Raw genomic sequence first — 20,573 nt, 5'->3', positions numbered from 1 at the left:
ATTTCATACCCTGTACTACTGCCTCCCACCTCAGCCAGCTGGACCTAAAGAAGGCATGGGGTCCCAAGCAGATCTCATCCTATGATCCTCCATGATCAGTGAAGCCAGGCCAGTCAAGTCCACACACAATCCCATTTTACCCCCTTGTCACTCTTGCTCTCCCTCTTGCTCTCATTCAAAAATCTGAACCAAGAAATGGGGGAGGGGGGATAGCTTTTTGGCAGTGGTAGCTAAAGCTAGAAAGTCATGATGTAGAGGAGGCAAGAGAGATTTCACTGGATCATGGGCCAAACCAAGGGTGGGAGGAGAGAATGCCAACTCTGGCCATATAGTAGACCCTTCGATAGTGGGAGGAAAAGAAGCAGGCAAATCAAAAATAGCTAGCTGCGTCACATCAGTGATGGGGCACTAATTTGGAGACACACTAACTCTACCAGCTGAGGTACCTGGAACCACCTTGATCCTGCACTGCCTCCCAGCTCCTTGTTATTATAGCTCCAGTTCTTAGATTTTCATAAGAGTCCCTTTACCTCTCCACATGGGTCCTTAAACTAAAACTTCTTTACTTGAGCTAGCTTAAGTGGGCTGCTTGTTAGTTATAGCCAGACCAATACATTCTATGCATTGAAAAAAACACACAAACTGCTATGATCAACTGGAAGAAAATGATAGAAAAACAGTATCTTTAATATATAAAGAGTTATTAGGAATCAACTAAAAATTTAAATAACAAAATAGAAAAAAATGGACAATGAACATGATAAATAATTTTAAAAGGAGAAATATATATTACCACTAATATAAATAAACATATTCTACCTCACTAGCAATCAAATAAATGCAAATTAAAACTGGTTTGTGGGATCCCTGGGTGGCGCAGCGGTTTGGCGCCTGCCTTTGGCCCAGGGCGCGATCCTGGAGACCCGGGATCGAATCCCACGTCGGGCTCCCGGTGCATGGAGCCTGCTTCTCCCTCTGCCTGTGTCTCTGCCTCTCTCTCTCTCTCTGTGACTATCATAAATAAATAAAAATTTAAAAAAAAATAAATAAATAAAACTGGTTTGTGATGAAATTAAAATACTAATATTAAATACAAGAAAAGATACAAATAAACACCTCATTCATTGATGGTAATAAAAATCAGTAGAACTTTTCTGAAGGGCCATTTGGCAATTTGTATTACTAACCTTAAAAATCTCATACTCTTTGACCCAACTTCTATTTATAAACCAGATCTTAAGTAAATAATCTGAAAGGGTCACAAAAATCGTGAAGTTACATCTAATGGAGAAACATCAGATACCTAAAAAGTCCTACATGAAGGGAAGCCCGGGTGGCTCAGCAGTTTAGTGCCGCCTTTAGCCCGGGGTGTGATCCTGGAGACCTGGGATCGAGTCCCATGTCAAGCTCCCTGCATGGAGCCTGCTTCTCCCTCTGCCTGTGTCTCTGCCTCTCTCTCTCTCTCTCTGTGTGTCTCTCATGAATAAATAACTAAAATTTTTTTAAAAATCCTACATGAAAATATTATTTAACTCTTGCCATATTTATATACTAGGATATTATAGGCTATGTTTTAAGTTTTTAAAAAAATACTTAATGACAATAAATGTCCATACCTAATGATTAATTAAAAAGCTTTATACAAAACAGGGCAGCCCGGGTGGCTCAGCAGCTTAGCGACGTCTTTAGTCCAGGGTGTGATCCTGGAGATCTGGGATTGAGTCCCACGTCAGGCTCCCTGCATGGAGCCTGCTTCTCCCTCGGCCTGTGTCTCTGCCTCTGTGTGTGTGTGTGTGTTTCATGAATAAATAAATAAAATCTTAAAAAAAAAAGCTTTATACAAAACAGTATATATTTTTAAACTTCGTTTAAAAAAGAAAACACATAAAGAAAGCTGTGGAAAAAAAAAAAAAAAAAAAAGAAAGCTGTGGAAATACACCAAAATGTAAACAGTGTTTATTATCAGACAGTGACATTTAGGGTATTGATTTCTTCTTTAATTCTTTTCTAGTTTTCCAAAATGTTTAAATACATCTATATTCATTTTATTTTTTTAAAGATTTTATTTATTTATCCACAAGAGACACAGAGAGAGAGAGAGAGAGGCAGGGACACAGGCAGAGGGAGAAGCAGGCTCCATGCACCGGGAGCCCGACGTGGGATTCCATCCCGGGTCTCCAGGATCACGCCCTGGGCCAAAGGCGGCGCTAAACCACTGAGCCACCCGGGCTGCCCCTATATTTATTTTAGAATCACACATGTGCAAAAACAAAACTCTGACAAACATTAGTGTGTTCAATTTAGGGTAATCCATACAACTACCACTATGTAACAAAATAAATACAGCAAAACAGACTGGAAGGATGTATACCAACATCTTCACAGAGATTCCTTCTGGGTGCTGGGCTCGGGGTGGTTATTGGCATTATTTTACTTCTTTCTTTTTTCTGTATTTTCCAGTTCTCCTGCAATTAGTGCCTTTAAGTTCATAGCATGCTTCCCAACATTTTATTAAGAAAAATTTTCAAACATAGAATTTAAATTGCCAAATGTTTCTAATGGCTGAGGAATATTCCATTGTATACATAGACCACAGCTTCTTGATCCATTCATCTTTCAATGGACACCGAGGTTTCTTCCCAGTTTGGCTATTGTGGACATTGCTGCTAGAAACATCGGGGTGCAGGTGTCCCGGCGTTTCCCTGCATCTGTATCTTTGGGGTAAATCCCCAGCAGTGTAACTGCTGGTCGGAGGGCAGGTCTATTTTTAACTCTTTGAGGAACCTCCACACAGTTTTCCAGAGTGGCTGCACCAGGTCACATTCCCACCAACAGTGCAAGAGGGTTCCCCTTTCTCCACATCCTCTCCAGCATCTGTTGTTTCCTGTCTTGTTAGTTTTCCCCATTCTCACTGGGGTGAGGTGGGATCTCATTGTGGTTTTGATTTGTATTTCCCTGATGGCCAGTGATATACAATGGAATATTCCTCAGCCATCAGAAATGACGAATACCCACCATTTGCTTCAAGGTGGATGGAATTGAAGGGTATTATGCTGAGTGAAGTCAATGGGAGGAGGACAAACATTATATGTTTCATTCATAAGGGGAATATAAAAAATAGTGAATGGGAATAAAGGGGAAAGGAGCGATGAGTGAAAATATCAGCGAGGGAGACAGAACATGAGAGCCTCCTAACTCTGGGAAACGAACAAGGGGTAGTGGAAGAGGAGGAGGGCGGGGGGTTGGGGTGACTGGGTGATGGGCACTGAGGGGGGCACTTGGAGGGATGAGCACTGGGTGATATGCTATATGTTGGCAAATTGAACTCCAAATAAATCAATAAATAGCCAAACATTCAACACTGAAAGCATTTTTTAATGAATATCTGTATACTGGCAGCCCCGGTGGCACAGCGGCGCCGCCTGCAGCCCGGGGTGTGATCCTGGAGACCCAGGATCGAGTCCCACATCGGGCTCCCTGCATGGAGCCTGCTTCTCCATCTGCCTGTGTCTCTGCCTCACTCTCTCTGTGTCTCTATGAATAAGTAAATAAATAAAATCTTTAAAAAAAATCTGTATACCCAACCACCTAGATTCTACTCTTGTGTTACTGTATTTGCTTTATCACAAATATGTCCACCTACTCATTTCACCTGTAGAGTATCTTTAAACTCTTCTTTTAAACTCAAATGGTCAGCATTCTGCGAAAAGCAGAGGTTAAACCCTGGGGGAGTCCAGGACAATAACAAAAGCAATAATGTTGTGTGATGTGCTTTGACTGTGCTCTAGAGCTCACTGGGTTCCTAACTCCGAGCCTGCAGCCTTCATCCCCAGCTGTGGTTCTCAGACTCCAGCCTGCACACAAATTACAGGAGAGAGGGTTGCATGCAGAATCACTGGGCACTTTTAACAAATACTCTTTCCTGCCCTAAGGCCATGGTATAAGCAGTTGACAACACCCCATGAGAATCCCTTCACCTTGGGGATGCCCATCTCTGCCTAGTAGGATCAAGGAACTCATTCATTTATTCATTCTCTCAACAGATGCTCACAGAGCTAGAAGCCAGGCACCAACTTATGTACCTGGGCTGTGTTTATGAACAAAGATCCCTGCCTTCATGAGCTTTTTGTTCAGTACCAGGGAGAGAGAGAACATTTTTATTTTATTTTAAACCTTAGTAAATAAGTAAATCATCTAGAATATTAGAAGAGATACCAAATAAAAACAAAAAGAAAGAAAAGGTAGAGCAGTGTTAAAGCAGCTGGCGGGGGGGATGGGGTAGGTGCGAGGGCTGCAACATTAAATTGCAGGTCATTTGGCTGGAGTGGAGGGGCCACAGGAGAGGTGTTGAGCACAGGATGGAGAGAGGTGTTTGCTGATGGCTCAGACAAGAGGGGCAGTGGGGATGAAAAATACCAGGTTCTGGATCTCTGTGCTGGTCAAACCAACAAGATTTGCTGATGGAATGAGGGTGGGGCATGAAGGAAAGTGGAGTCCAGATCAGCCCAGAGTTTCTGGCAAGGACAAATGGGAGGCAGAATGAGCAGGCTGGGGACAGACAGAGCCGGCTAGGGAATAGTGGGCACGCCTGCTTGGGCCGTTGGGCGAGCCGTCTGCCAGGTAGCCAAATGGAGAGGCGAGGGGGCAGCTGACTACATGAAGGTCAGGAGTGAGCTCCAGGGTGAGGGTCATTGGTGACCTTTATGATGTGGAGGCCATAACCAGGCAGGAATGGGCGTTAAGGAAAGGGAGTGGGGAGGAGCTGCAGGTAATGCTAGGAAAGGCAGCGCCTGAGATTTTTGTTGAAGTCCTGAAGTTGAGAGGGGCCATGTACGGAGTAAAGCTAGAATTCAAACCCGAATCCTACACTCTGAACCCTCACGTCCTCCTGCAATCAGAGAAGGTGCTGGGGAGGGGGTGGCCTCAGGGGGCTGATGGAGACAGGTAAGCAGGGGTGCAAAAGCACAGCTGAGAGGGGAGTGCTGGGTGTCCATGGGGGCATTTTTTTCTGCTGTGTAGCCCAGAGTGAGAACCAGAGAAGAGGGCATCTGAGGGCAGAGAGCAGTGACCCTGAAGGCCAGGCTGAGATGAGCAGACATACCTCATTCTGTGGTGGGAAACCTGAGGCTAAGGGGGATGAGCTCACTTACCCAGGGTCGCCTGAAAATGGCAAAGGGGCTGCTGGAGCCCCAGCCTCCTCCCCCACCACAGGGAGAAAAGAGACAGTGGAGCCCCCCACCCCCTCATCCCCACATAACCCTCCACACTCACCCCTGTGGTTCTGACCCAGCGTGAGCCCCTCAGCTGTGGGCACTGAACAGGGACCAGAGGGCATAGCCATGACACTGGCATAGCCATGACACGGGCCGAAACAAAACAAAAAGGTTTTTCTTGGGGCACCTGGCTGGTGTAGTCAGTGGAACGTGCAACTCTAGATCATGGGCTCAAGCCCTACATTGGGTATGGAGCCTACTTACCAAAAAAAAAAAAAAAAAAAAAAACAAAAACAAAAAAACAAACAAACAAACAAAAAAAATATATATATATATATATGTGTGTGTGTGAAGATATATATGTGAAGATATATATATATTTTAAGCCTTTTTCTTTCATTTAAGGTCACTATGGAAGTGCTCTGATCCACACACATCTGGCCCCATTTAGCCCCACCAGTCAGAACTTAGCAGTTTTGCTTTTTTAATGAAATATTTCGGATGTACAAACAAATACAGAAAGTAGGCTCCTGAGCATGACTCATGAGCTTGTCTATATCAAGATGAGTTTTGTCTTCAGAAAAAGCATCCTGACTACAGCCTTGGGGCTCCAGGGCCAGACAGCCTGGGCTCAGATTTGGGCTCTACGACTTACTAACTGCACAGCCTTGGACAAGTTACCCAGCCTCAATTTCCCCAGCTGTAATATGAGAATAATTTGTGGGGTTGTCCTGAGGATCAAATGTGTTAATATCTATAAAACATTCAGCAAATACCACCTAGTACATAGGAAGACCTCTGTAAACACTGGTTTCTGCTGCCACTGTCCTTGGGGTGTTTTTGTTAGGTTTGATTTGGAAAGTTCTCAGCTCCAGGACCAGCTGGAGGTGCCATGGAGGTTGTGAAATCCAGAGAGCAGATTCTCCTTGTTTCGAAAACCACGAGCTGTGATAAGTGTGGAAATCCCCTGCGTGTGGAATCTCGGCCCCTGCGTGTCTGATACTCTGGGGAATGCCTGGAAAATTACCAGAAAGGCTGAAGTCCAGCATGAGTGCTGAGAAGGGACTTCCTAGCAAAGACTTGGTAGCTTGGTGCTAAGGTTTGAGGAAGAGAAGAAACCTGTGAGGGGCTGGGCATGAATCCCATCCATCAGAGGCTGCTTTTTCAAAAGCAGAACCCAAGCCCACCCAAGACTCAGCCCCCGTCTGCTCTACTGCTGTGTGACCTTCAGGAGTCACCTAACCTCTCTGAGCTTCTCTAGTATGATATGGCCATCCAGACCCATCCAGCAGAGTTCACGTGTGGAGTAAATGAGATCGTGGGGCAAAAGCTGTGAAACCAATTACACCTGTGAGAGGTTGAGGCCTTGTGCCCTGTCCCTACCAGGCACCCCTGCCCTGGGTTAGGTGGGTGCAGGGAGCATCACCTGACTGCCCATACTCCCCAGCCTCAGGTCCAGAGAGAAGGTAGAGGAGAAGCTGGACTGACATATCCCCTCTCCCCTTGCCAGTTGCTGGGAGAGAACAGTGGCAACTCCAGTGAGTACCAGGTCCTGCCTGTTGGCCCCAAAGGTCATGAGTAGTATAGAAAAAGGAGGCAAAATTTGTAAGGCCTCCCAGGCTCTTGACATCCAGGCCCAAGGCCTGTGCTATGTATGAGTCCAGCCTCACTCCACATGAATCAGGACTGCCTCCTAACTCATCTGGAAACCACCACTGCCACCAGGCACCACTTGGCACACAGGTTATCTGAAACTCTTCTTTCGTTTTTAATTTATTTTTTTTAATTTTTATTTATTTATGATAGTCACACACACAGAGAGAGAGAGAGAGAGAGAGAGGCAGAGACACAGGCAGAGGGAGAAGCAGGCTCCATGCACCGGGAGCCCGACGTGGGACTCGATCCCGGGTCTCAGGATCGCGCCCTGGGCCAAAGGCAGGCGCCAAACTGCTGCGCCACCCAGGGATCCCCGTTTTTAATTTATTTATTCATGAGAGACACAGAGAGAGGCAGAGACACAGGCAGAAGGAGAAACAGGTTTCCTGCGGGGAACCCGATGTGGGACTTGATCCCAGGACCCCAGGATCATGACTTGAGCTGAAGGCAGATGCTCAACCAACTGAGCCACCCAGGCGCCCCAGCAGGTGCAAATAAATCCCTACTACATGCTTTGATGTCACCCTTTTCCATGTAAGTTTCTTTTAAAAACTCTCCCTGACCTCTCCTTGCCTGAGGATTCTTTCCTTTGTGCTGCCTCCCTTGTGCTTGACCACAAGCCCCAGTAAAGCCTGGCCTGGAACTCCCGTTTGGCCTCTTACCAATTTCTGTTGTTTAGACAGCCCAAGGGCCCAGTTCAGTACCAATATTATGGAGCTCCAGTTTCACTCTGGATATTCACTTCCCCAGCACCAAGCCAAAGACAGCAGGGCTGGAGAAGCAGAGGCAAAGGCTCCTGGCCTGCTCATTCTAAGCCAATTTGGAACACACAGAGGAGAGAAATGATCAGTGCTGGCATTGACCAGGATGCATCACAGGCTAGACGAAAGGCTCAGAAAAACCCAGGCCTGGATAGTAGACATGCAGCCTCTGCATCCCAGGGAGATCTGGGCAGCTGCTCTCACAGCAAATGACATTTGTCAAGCCCTAAATGTCAGGCAGCAGCATACTCAAAACAGTGGGGAGGTGGGAGCTGTATTCCCTGGGTGCAAATAGGGATAAGTTGTCCATAGAAAATTTTAGAACAATAAGAACACACCATGGGGCACCTGGGTGGCTCAGTTGGTTGGGCATCTGACTTTGGCTCAGGTCATGATCTTAGGATCCTAGGATCGCCAGGTGGTCAGGTCGGGCTCCCTGCTCACCGTGGAGTCTGCTTCTCCCTCTCCAACTGCCCCTCCCCCTGCTCATTCTCTCTCTCTCTCTCTCTTTCTCTTTCTCAAATAAAAAAAATTAAAAATCTTAAAACAGGGGATCCCTGGGTGGTGCAGCGGTTTAGCGCCTGCCTTTGTCCCAGGGCGCGATCCTGGAGACCCGGGATCGAATCCCACGTCGGGCTCCCGGTGCATGGAGCCTGTTTCTCCCTCTGCCTGTGTCTCTGCCTCTCTCTCTCACTGTGTGCCTATCATAAATAAATAAAATTAAAAAAAAAAAAAAAAAATCTTAAAACAAAACAAAACCCCATATGAGCACACCAAGAATCAATCTGCTGTGTATCATTATGAGGTACCAACAATTTTAAAGAATATTAGTGATAAAATACTACTTCCCCAACAAAGCTATTTCCTTGAAGTTCTAGTTGCTGCAGTTACAATTGAGATTAATTATATTCATGAGCCTCAGGGCACTTGCATGGCTCCATGGCTGAGTGGCTGCCTTTGGCTCAGGGCGTGATCCCAGGACCCTAGGATGGAGTCCCACATGGGGCTCTCTGCAGGGAGCCTGCTTCTCCTTCTGCCTGTGTCTCTGCCTCTCTATGTCTCTCATGAATAAATAAATAAGATCTTTAAAAAACAATTATATACATGAGCCTCAAATAAGCACATTTTTATTTCTGCTTCATTAAAAAACTTTGTCTTGGGATCTCTGGGTGGCGCAGTGGTTTGGCGCCTGCCTTTGGCCCAGGGCGCGATCCTGGAGACCCGGGATCGAATCCCACATCGGGCTCCCGGTGCATGGAGCTGGCTTCTTCCTCTGCCTATGTCTCTGCCTCTCTCTCTCTCTCTGTGACTATCATAAATAAATAAAAATTAAAAAAAAAAAAGATTTAAAAAATAAATAAATAAATAAATAAATAAATAAATAAATAAATAAAAATAAAAAAATAAAAATTTTGTCTTCTATGTGGAAATTCAATCGGGGAACACCTAGTCCTATAGTCTGCAGACACACAAGACTCAGCTACTGTCCCAATAGTAGGTTCCAAGGGGCTCAGAGTGGCCCAAGCTCATGCTGGGCATGGCTTTTGTGCCGATTTTCAAGGTCCTACATTTTCCTATGTTTTAACACAGAAGACAGAAGAGTCGGCTCACCCAGTGCCAGAATAAGCTAAAAGAGAAATGAATACCTTTTACCGAGAACTAGACTTATTCTAAAGCTGTAGATTAAATAAACGTCAGTGCCCACTATCATTCAACCATTTTCTCTGATTTTTTTCTCATGAAGGAAAACTTGGGAGAGTTTTGCCAAATAAGATAAAAGGTTATGATTAATTTTCTGTTGATGATGGTTTAGCAAAAATGTTTCAAAAAAATGTTTCACATGTAGAGATATTTAAAAGCCACTAGATTGATTTTTTTTTTTTTAAAGACAGGTAGTATTGCAGTTTCTGGAATTTATTCTGAAATATGACTTTTAAAAAAAAAGATTTTATTTATTCATTCATGAGAGACACAGAGAGAGAGAGAGAGAGAGGCAGAGACACAGGCAGAGGGAGAAGCAGGCTCCATGCAGGGAGCCCGATGTGGGACTCGATCCCGGGACTCCAGGCTCACGCCCTGAGCCGAAGGCAGTGCTAAACCGCTGAGCCACCTGGGCTGCCCTGAAATATGACTTTTATGAATCTCTGACAAACCTCCCCTAATATTTAAGACTTTCCCTAGTTGTATATCTGTGGTTTCATGTGAGCGGAGCCTTTGAAATTAAAATTAATAAAAAGTCCTCCTTCAGTCAGCTGTGAGCAAAGATGGATGGACAAATTGAGCTCAACTGAATACCAAGCATGAGTATGCAAAGACCAACCTTGACAAAGTCACAGACAACTTTCCAGGAGAAAAAGTTCCCAAACAGAAACTGTAATGTTGCTATTATTTATGACTATGACCAACTTACATTCAAGAGTAAGCTTTCTTTCAAAACTACATTAATGCAATTAAAAACTCATTTTTTAAAAAAAGATTTTGTTTATTTATTCATGAGAGACAAAGAGAGAGAGAGAGAGGCAGAGACACACAGGCAGAGGGAGAAGCAGGCTCCACTCAAGGAGCCTGATGCGAGACTCCATCCTGGGACTGCGGGATACATGCCCTGAGCCAAAGGCATATGCTCAATCGCTGAGCCACCCAGGCATCCCTAAAAACTCGATTTTTTAAAGCAATCTCTATACCCAACATGGGGCTCAAACCCACAACCCCAAGATCAAGAGTCACAGACTCCGTTGACTGAGCCAGCCAGGTGCCCCAAATTAAAAACTCGTAATCCATTACTTTTTTCTATTTTTTGCCATAACATTTACTTTATTTTTCACTTTTTTACTTTTGCACTGGCATGATTTCATATACAAAGTTCAATAAAAGAAAGTTTTCACTGTTTCTTTTGTGGATATTATTACTATTCATTTCATGATTATTACTGAAAATAGTGTTGTCAGATAAGGGAGAGGGATATTTAAAATGGGCACTCCAGGCATCAAACGTGGCCAGGTAATCCTGATATCAGTCACTGTGGCATCTTTCTGTAGATTGAAATAACAGTGAAATTTCAGTTGAGCACTTAACACGTGTAGGAAGCCCTGTTTGGAGCAGGTCCTATGTCGTCAATCCTATATATCTTCACTCTGGAGAACAGAGTGGATTTGAAACCTGAAGTGCTCAGAACAGCACCTGGCACACATGTGCCACAGCAAGTGCTGGGAGGGGGGGTGACACCACCCCTGGTGAGTGGAAGGCAACAGCCAGGTGCCCTGAATCTCCTGGTAGCAGGTTTTGCCAGGTTGAAAGGAAGCATTTGCCACGCCCCTTTATGATTTCTGAACCACATCGCAGGTTAGAAAAAGAAAAAGTGGGATCCCTGGGTGGCGCAGCGGTTTAGTGCCTGCCTTTGGCCCAGGGCACGATCCCGGAGTCCCACGTCGGGCTCCCGGTGCATGGAGCCTGCTTCTCCCTCTGCCTGTGTCTCTGCCTCTCTCTCTCTGTGTGTGACTATCATAAATAAATAAAAATTAAAAAAAAAAAAAGAAAAGAAAAAGAAAAAGTGAAAGCCTGGAAATTGCTGGGAGGGCAGGTCATGGGATAAGTCAGCTGAGACCAGAAAAGGTCTGGGAAAAGGTCAGACCCGAGTAGGGCTTAGGGCAGCAGTCTAGTCTCAGACATCTGGCGCCAGGAGCCAGTCCAGGTGTTGCGGTCTAACTCGGGAAGGCGGCCCAGGGCCTTCCGGGGGGCAGGCCCCCCACTTGCTGCCTCCCTGGTCCTGGAGGTCCTGCCTTCCTGGCATTGGTTTCAGGCAGGTGCACACGCAAGAGCAAGTAGTAAGTAAGACGCCCGGACCAGGTGCGGGCGAACCCACACCAGACACCTGCTGCCCAGAGGCGGCGGGAGGTGCGGCCCCACATCCTCCAGGGCCCTCTCCCGCCGTAATCACCCCGCTCCAGGGCGGTGCGTGGCCCCTAAAGCAGTCCGCCCCCGGCCCACGTCGCCCCACACTTACCGTGGATGCGCGCATCTTTCTTGGTGCTCTGGGCTCCGTCTCAGGCTGGAGTTCGGCTTACTCGCCGCGTAAAGGCCTGCGGCGGGGGGAGCAGGGGTTCACCGGGTCACGAGGAGGGCACGGGGTCCCCAGGCCCCCGGGCACAGTGCGTCCTGGCGAGGGGAGCCCCCGAGCCCCCGCCCAGCACCTCACCCTGGCGTAGGTCCGCGGAAGGGCGGCTCCACCCACCTCTCGAGCTCGGAGGCGGCGCGGCCGCCCGGGCACAGGTTTAAAGGCCGCAGAGGCCGGGGGCGGGCCCGGCTCCTCCCCGAGCGCCTGACTCATGGGAACCGCGCTCGGCTCCCGGCGGAGACCGCGACAGCCCCTCCGACCGCTGGGGCGGGGGCTGGGGCCGGGCCCGGGCTGCCTCCACTCACCGCCGCCGCCTGCGGGCGCCCGGAGCCCGGGCCTAGCGCTGCCCGCTGCCTGCTGCCTCCGGGGGCCGCCCGATGGCTAAGGCCGTCTCGAGTTAGACGCGCTCTGTACCCCCCCCCCCCCCACACTGGACTGGGCTCCATTTACTTACTTTCTCCCTTCAGGTGAGCTTACAGTTTAAAACTGTATTAAATTTGAAAACTAGTTGAAGGTTTTGAGAGGTCAAGAAAGCAAACTATGGGGCCTTAAGCCATCAGATATCCCCCAAACCTGGCTCGCAGCACGAATTCCACGAATGAATGACCAGAGACAGGCCATTCCCGGCACTGGGCTCTCTGGCTGGACTGTGACGCTCCCGAAGAGAAGAATCAGCTCCTGTTCCTCTCTCCTCCCACTCCCAGCCAGCCCGGAGGCCTGCAGTCAAGATGCTTAGGCCACATCCAGGCCCTGTGTGTCACTTGCTGATTATAGGGTCCAGGAGACCCTTCCCTCTCTGAGCCTCAGTCTATTCACCTCTTAAACGGAGTGATAGGGGCAGCTGGGTGGCTCAGCAATTGAGCGTCTGCCTCCGGCTCAGGTCACCAACCCGGAGTCCTGGGATGGAGTTCCGCATCAGGTTCTCCACAGGGAGCCTGCTTCTCCCTTTGCCCATGTCTCTGCCTCTCTCTGTGTCTCTCACAAATAAAATCTTTAAATTAAAAAAAAAAAAAAAGGGAATGGTGATGATATTGGACAACATATAACATGTAAAAATACACTCCCCAAAGGGAGAGCAAAAAATGAAATGCTTAGAAAGTCCTGGGCCTGATGTGTGGCACGTGGTAAATCTTCATCAGGACATGTTGGCTGACTCTGGGAAATGAACAAGGGGTACTGGAAGGGGAGGTGGGCTGGGGGACGGGGTGACTGGGTGATGGGCACTTGACGGGGTGAGCACTGGGTGTTATATGTTGGCAAATCGAACTCCAATAAAAAAATTTACAAAAAACAAACAAACAAAAGGACATGTGGCTGTCAACATGAGGGAAAACACATGCTCATCACATCCCGTCATTCACTGGCTTCCCAACCAGAGACTCAGAGGCAACACAAATAAATACCATAACTTTATGGGCATCACTACTCACCCAACAGATGTTTTGCATATTAAGCAAGTGACTATCTGTAAAGCAGTCCAAACTCAAGGCAGAGGGATTCGGGTTTGAGAACACCAGACTGACTTCTGCTCATCCCTACTCTCTGCTTTCAGAACTGCCCAGATGTCACTTCCCTTATTTCCCCCTGTGCTGTGCCAGGGAAAACAAAACAAGAGGATAAGGGATGAGGATGTCAGCAAAGTGATTTTCACCTTCCACCAGGTGCTCAGAACAGGAGCGCAGTAAGACAGACCTCAGGCTGAGAAGCTACCCCACATGATGTAGGTACCTCCACCAGCCAGACTGTGGATAACCCCCCCTCCCAAGTCCATCACCAAGGCTCAGGTGGGAAGCCATGCCAGGATCAAACCCAGGGCTGACCCCAAAGCCTCCAGTCTTTTCTGCAACCACAGCCATGGAGCCCTGATCTTCTTGCAGTGAGAAAGGGTAATATTATTTACAAGGTCTCCATTCTCTGCCTTCTGAGGAGGAGGATGGCTCCTCCAGGAGAATCTGATGTTTTGCTGTCTCTGAGAAAGTAGGAGAAAATGGCTCAGGCTTATGCTGAAGACAGGATGCCTTGTGGGGATTCTGAATAGGTGGGATAGGAGGGGCTGCAAGGCCAGGGCAGGAGGAGGGGGAAAAGCAGTGAGAGGGCAGGCAAGCCACATTTAAAGGAGCAGAATCTATTAGGAGCGTTTTGTGAGAACATGAGGGTTTCTGTTGCTTGACTTTTTTTTTTTTTAAGATTTTATTTATTTATTCATAGACACAGAGAGAAAGAGACAGAGACACAGGCAGAGGGAGAAGCAGGCTCCATGTAGGGAGCCTGATGTGGGACTCGATCCTGGGACCCCAGGATCACACCCCAGGCTGCAGGCGGCACCAAACCACTGCACCACTGGCGCTGCCCGTTGCTTGACATTAACTTTCAAAACCTGAACACTCTGCTGGGGAAAACTCTATCAGTCCACTGAATACAGGATTTTTTTTTTTTTTTTAAGTTAGGTTCTGTGCCCAATGTGGGGCTTGAACTCAAGACCCTGAGATGAAGAGTCACTGCTGACTGAGTCAGTCAGGTGCCCCTGTATACAGGGTTTTTTTTTTTTTTTAATATTTACCCAGGCTACTCTGGTGCAGCTTTGTGAATAGGCCTAGTCTGATAGTTTGACCAGAAAAATTAGGTTTTTATGAAAGAAAAGGAAGGTGAAGTGTAACATCCTCCTGAATCCCATCTCTGAAACCCCTCAAGTCCTACTAATGACAAATCCCAGTGAGACACTCTGGAGAGCTTCCCCTGCATAAATGTGCAGCATAACCACCATACTTCCCCTTGAAAGAACATTCCTGAAATGTTCCAGTCTTTCTCAATCCCACTCTGTTAAATGGCCCAACAGTCTGGGGAACTGGGAACTGTAGTGGACATTTGTTTTTGTTTGCCTAGCGGTCTTTCACTTGGTGACTGTGGTTTTGGTGGACCCGCCAAATCAGTCCACATCACCCTGACTAAAGACACATGTGACCTTGGTCCAGCTATCAAGGCCCAACTCCCAGGCGATCACAATGGACCCTGAACATATGACCCATGCCAGGCCAATCAGGAGCCTTCTCTAAGTTGCAGCTATGTGTACACACATTTTTAAATAGGCAATGGGTCAAAAAGTAAATAGCCCTTTCCTCTGGAGACATGAAAGTAGTATGATGTAACCCTGTAATCTGTGCCTTACCTCCCCCACAGCATGAAAGAAATCCATCTGGAAAAGCAGAGAATACAGCCAATATATTTGAGATAATAGCCTTGTTGATGTTTGAGTTTCTTCAGTGCCTGTTGACAGTTTTGCTCCTAGACATTCACTTACAATTGCTTTTCCTTCAATTAAGCTAACTAGGGTTGAACTCATCTTTGCGAATATATGGTAATCAAAGACAAGAATGTCAATGCACTGACAAACCATAGTTTGCTTGACTTCTCCCCATCCACACACACCCACTTTCCCCACTTGTCTTTCCTTCTCCCCAGCTTATGCTAATGAAGGCATTAACACTCTGATGGTAGCCCCCAAGTTCTCACCGTACTCTTCATATTCTATCGTTTGCACCTTCCCAAATGATACGGTGATGAACACATGTGCAACAGCTAGCCTGGCACCTAACACAGGATCACCATCAGGGAGAGAGGGAGGGATGGAGTGATGGAGGGATGGCCACTGAACGCTCCAAGTATATGTTTCAAACTAGAAACATACTAGAACTCTTAGCACAGGGCCAAATGGGCTCTATCTAGCAACTGGTCAATATCTGGGAACTTTAATGCGACCTCTCCACTGGCTCTAAGGCCACCAGTGAAAGGGAATGCTTTCGATAGAGCTTCACTCACTCCCAAAGAGGAACCATTTAACCAGATGGGGCAACCAAATCGAAGTGTCACAAGTTCAAGGGTCCTCACATGTCCATGTTACTGTAAATAAAACGTGTTCGATTTTAAGCAACATCTTCAAGTCCATGGCCTCCTCCAGCACTATGCTAGTAAGACTGTTCAGTATTGTTTCGCAGGACAGAGAAAGGTGATGCACCCGAACCACATTACCACTACCACCTTTGACACAGAGTTATCCCTCCCTTAGATTTCCTATTCACTTTGCCAAGCCCAAACCTATTTCATAGACCTTCCCGTATTAAAGAGCAGAGAAAGAAAAAAAACAATACAGACATGGTGCTATGATCTTTATTCAATTAAATGACCTCACAGCTAAGAAACAGAAAACATGCTTTTAATAAAGTAGCATAATCTCATCCCATTGCACTTTTTAAAAAGTGTATTAAGTTTTAAAGCCGTTCAAAGGCAGGAGTCTAGGAGAAAGAATTTTCAACAAATAATTTTTTAAAGAAAAGAAAAAGAAAACTTGTTAATGCTCAGGATTAATACTGGCCCCTTTAAGGCTTAAGTCCATGGCAGCATTTAGCCATCTAAATTAGAAAGCTTCAGGAATCAATTGCAATGTTTCCTTGGTTATAAGAGTACTACATTTAAATTTTAGTTCTGGCTCATTAAATTCCTTTCAAGGAAGAAAACTGCTTTTGAAATCTTTCTGCTTTTAGACCTGTTTTGAAAAGTTCCTGTTGTTGGGTATCTCTGTCCCTAATTTTCAAAGTTATCTTCTCCATCCTTTTTGTTATTATTTTTATTTATGGCTTAAGGTTTTCTGTGCACGAAAAGATGGAGGGGTTCAAGTCACAGTGCTGAACTTTGCTTTTTAAAAGAAAAACTTTCAAAAGGTGGGTTTTTAAAATCCTAATTACACTTGTTAGTAAACAGGACACTTGTACATTCTTTTTCCAGAGAAGGCACTATGTTATTGTAATTTAGAAAAACAGCTTTAATGAGCTTAGCTAATCCTCTAGATGAAAGACATCGCCCTTATTACTCTGAACACATGAACTCCCAGTCACAGTCTCCAGTAGCAGAGCACCTATTCTGAGCCTCAGGTAGAAGCTGTCCATCTGTCCACTTGCCTCCAAACAATAGTGAATTGCAGTTTGCCATCCCACAGAGCAGTCTATCTCACTGGTCTCTGAGCTACCTGCACTACTGCCTATCAAAGTGGTGATTCCAGGGCCACAACCCAGACCCGCTGAGGCAATCCCTGACAGAAGTTACAGGAGTCTGAATGGCTTTAAACAAACCTCCCAAATAAGTCTGAGGCACTCCAAAGTAGATGAGAGCCACTACCCAAAACTATAAAAGGACAGAAGGAAAACTATTCTATCACAGTAAATGGTCCCTTACAATGGGCTTAATGTCATTTAAAAAAGCAGTTACACTAATCATTTGTACTTTCATGACTGAAGTTTGTCTTCATTATGCCCTATTCCTTGATTAAAATTTTGTCAGATCTAAATGTAAGCCAGAAAGATGTAGCCCACATTGGCTACCTTGGATGGGAGCCATCCTAAATCATCCTAAATTACATTTAAATAGTTCTATGTGGGGTGGGGGAGGAAGTCCTATGAAGACTTCCATATAAATCATTAAAAAAAAGAGAAAAAGAAAGGAAAAAATAAACCCTTTTTTTTTATTTTTTGTCACTTTTGCCTGGGCTTAAGTCAACCTACTTATCTGTAATCTGCCCATAATACATAAACACCCATCCAAACTCACACTATCCAAAACACCACTTTTGTAAGTTAGGTAGAATACTGGATATGACCTGCTAAGAACACACTGCCAGTAACAAGGCAGTTTGTTTGCCTAAAGCCTTTCACTTCATGTTACAGAGAAAAGAGAAAGCAGATAAAGCAAAACAATATTCCATAAGCATTCTACCAAGTACAAAGTAGATATTAATACATAAACCTCCATGGAACGGACTTCTTGGTATATTGCTAAAATAGGATATGACTTTGAAGATGCTGATCATCAGTCATGATCATCTGCCCTCATTTTATCCACAAACCAATCTAGAAAGATTACTCATGAAAGAACTGAAATTTTTATTCTATTATTTTTACTATAAAAAGCTAACTGGATTTAAGAAAACATTTTTTTTTTCCTGAAATGAATACTTTTCATAGAAATTCCGAGAACCTCCTCTTATTCGTTAATAGGAATATGCCCCCATATAACCATTAGAAATGTGCAAACCATAAATGCTTGCATGAGAAGGCTGGTCAGGAGTGGCAGAGCAACATAGAACAAGCACACACTTTCAGCGTGAACCCGTTTCTGACCCATGAATTAAAGGCTGAGGGAAGTTAAGAGGTAAAAGATATTCTCTTCACCCTGGTTATAAATCTCCCCAGGACTCTTTAAGGCCAGCAATGAGAATGCATCTTTTATTGAAAAACTTGATATAAAACTACCAATTTACTGTAAAAATAAAGAAAATAGGCCAACAAAAACTCACTAAGGATCTTCACTGAGAGAGCTTTATAAACACTTTCCAGAGGCAGAATAAGTTAACTAATAAAGACAAAAATAATAAGGCTTCCCCAGGACAATTAAACCAAATTATTTCTTTAAGATTGAAACAGAAATGGTGAATTTAAACAGTAATTAAATACTAAGATTTCACTAAGTTATACACTTTCACATGTTTTATTTTAAAAATTCTAATACTTTAGTATTAAAATAAGTTTTAGATCATCCTTTTCTCACCTTTTAAAAGCATCACTCTAGACAATTATTCTGAAATCTATAAATGTGCTTCTACAATATATTAAAAGCCAAGTATCTCACATCTGCAAAGCCTTTAGCTAATAAGTATAAACATAAGAGAGGATGAGAGGCCACCTGAAAATGCACCAAAATTTCAAAGAGAAGCTTTCAATTTAACAGTCAAACTGAGCATCACTGTTATCCAAGTAAACAGTTTTTAGGAATTTTCCTAAAATGTAATGGCAAATGAATAAAATAGCAAGAATTTCAGGGCAAGATGGTATGTAGATATAAAAAAATATAAAATGCTTGGAATTAATTCAGACTTACAGAAATACTTCTGTTGTGAAATGTTAAAGTAATAAAAAGAAAATTCTTTGATACAGAGACTACATGCTTCTTTTTTCTGCTTTCCACTTAGACTTCATATACATAGAATCAACACTTGGGTTTTGCCTAAGCCTTCCTATCTCCCTTCCACAACAAAAATTACCTTAAGAATTAATATTCTCATACCTGAATGCTTACATAAATACTTACAAGGCAATCTTTAAAAGTTTAAAAATCTTTAAATTCACCATTATATTATAAATCAAAGGAAAAGGCAACTAACAGATAAAATGTTTTTTCACCCAATCAAGGTAACAAAAAAGATTACTTAGATACTTCTAGATACTATCCATATTTGGGTGGGACTTTGGTCCTCACTAAGCCAAAGCTATTTTAAAGTTTCCAGATTAGTCAAGTGAAGTTAATAAAGGAAGACTCACTAAACAAAACTGACAATTTTAGCTTTATTATTAAAAATATTTGTGCATAGGAGAATGCAAATAAATGTTTTGGATAAAGACCTGATTTACTTACTGCCTAGGCCACATGAAACAGGACAACTAAAGACAATAATGTTTGGTAATAATGTCTTTCCTTTAATCCTTAATAAAGTTATCTTCTTAACGCAGAACTCTTGAAAACTAGACCTCACAAGTAACAACCATGAGTTATATATAATACATATGTGAATATAAACCTGCAAAGAGTGAATCTGACCAAGGCACAAGTTCAAATGACTTATCAGATGTCACATGGTTCATCAAACTCAGGGTTTTTTTGTTTTGTTTTGTTTTAAAGTATCAAGCTCACTCCTTTCATTATGAGCCACTCTGGCTTTTCAAGGCATGTTGGCCTCTTTTCTAAAAAGAAGCTACAAGAATGAAGGTAAAAATAAGAGTTTGCTCCAACAAAACTGCTAGCCTGTCAGTAAAAGACCATAAATTTCAGTGTATGATGGATTTAAATAGAATGTGGTTTTCCACACTATATGGCAAGCAAGATTCTTTAAGACTTTAAATAACAGTGTAATGGTGTCATTTTCAGTCTTTTGTTCTGAAGCTTTTGCAACTTTCGTAAACATTTTTAAATGGTAACAGTATAAAAGAAACTGACAGGTTTCACCACTAAACAGCAATCTTTCATGAGGCTATCCTTGTCTTCAAAAGCCTGGATTCAATCTTAAAAGGCACTAAGTGACACATGCAGGATTTAAAACCATATTTGCATTTTTTTTTCCTTTAGCTTTCTCCCCCATAAAGTGCACAAAGCAGAGAGTAATAAAACAGACACAGGCTTGGATCTATATCAGCAAGGAAAAGAAATGCTTCCAACAGAAATGTTTAAGAATTTGAAGCCATGGGAAAGGTCTATTAATTTATTACTGCTGAGTTTCAGCTCTTCCTGGGTGATCCCAGACCTGCGTTCCTCTGGACCTGTGGCCGTGGCAGAAACCCAGAAATCAGGAGGGGCTGACTGCGTTCTCATTGAATCCTCTTGTCAAGATGCTACTGAGCTTTTTTATCCACAGGTGGCCTCCCAGCAACTGCATCCCTCACAGCGGTCTGAGTGGAATTACCCATATGAGAAGTAGCCTGCAAGAGTCAATTTATTCAACAGGTAAGTTAATAAAATATAACACAGCATCAAGAAAGAAAGACTTTAGAGATAAACGTTCAAAAAAAATAGAACTGCCCTATAACCCAGCCACTGCACTGCTGGGGATTTACCCCAAAGATACAGATGCAGTGAAACACCGGGACACCTGCACCCCAATGTTTATAGCAGCAATGTCCACAATAGCCAAACTGTGGAAGGAGCCTCGGTGTCCATCGAAAGATGAATGGATCAAGAAGATGTGGTCTATGTATCAATGGAATATTAGCCATTAGAAACGACAAATACGCA

General features: G+C 44.3%; 2 protein-coding genes across 14 annotated transcripts in view; both read right to left on the bottom strand.

Annotated features, from left to right (window-relative positions):
* The window catches only part of PLAAT3 (phospholipase A and acyltransferase 3), a 32,572-nt gene extending 20,188 nt beyond the window's left edge, over nt 1-12,384 (bottom strand). Inside the window, exons 1-2 of one of the 9 annotated variants that reach the window (XM_038564190.1) lie at nt 12,318-12,384; nt 11,634-11,709 (exon numbers count right to left, since the gene is read on the bottom strand). In XM_038564190.1, the coding sequence (XP_038420118.1) occupies nt 11,634-11,648 (15 nt within the window). In that variant the 5' untranslated portion in view covers nt 11,649-11,709; nt 12,318-12,384. Of the gene's footprint in view, nt 1-11,633; nt 11,992-12,198 lie in introns of those variants that run through there. The other 8 variants (XM_038564189.1, XM_038564188.1, XM_038564187.1 and 5 more) reach the window with 8 other exon arrangements.
* Nucleotides 12,385-15,892: 3,508 nt separating this feature from the next.
* Nucleotides 15,893-20,573, bottom strand: part of ATL3 (atlastin GTPase 3) — a 57,989-nt gene continuing 53,308 nt past the window's right edge. For all 5 annotated transcript variants that reach the window (XM_038564184.1, XM_038564182.1, XM_038564180.1 and 2 more), the window contains exon 13: nt 15,893-20,260. In XM_038564184.1, coding sequence (XP_038420112.1) covers nt 20,174-20,260 — 87 coding nt within the window. In that variant the 3' untranslated portion in view covers nt 15,893-20,173. The remainder of the gene's footprint in view (nt 20,261-20,573) is intronic.

This window comes from Canis lupus, chromosome 18 (assembly GCF_011100685.1).
Source record: "Canis lupus familiaris isolate Mischka breed German Shepherd chromosome 18, alternate assembly UU_Cfam_GSD_1.0, whole genome shotgun sequence".
Lineage (NCBI taxonomy): Eukaryota > Metazoa > Chordata > Mammalia > Carnivora > Canidae > Canis > Canis lupus.
Note: the sequence above shows the minus strand (reverse complement) of the source record. Positions and strands in the feature narration are given on the sequence as shown.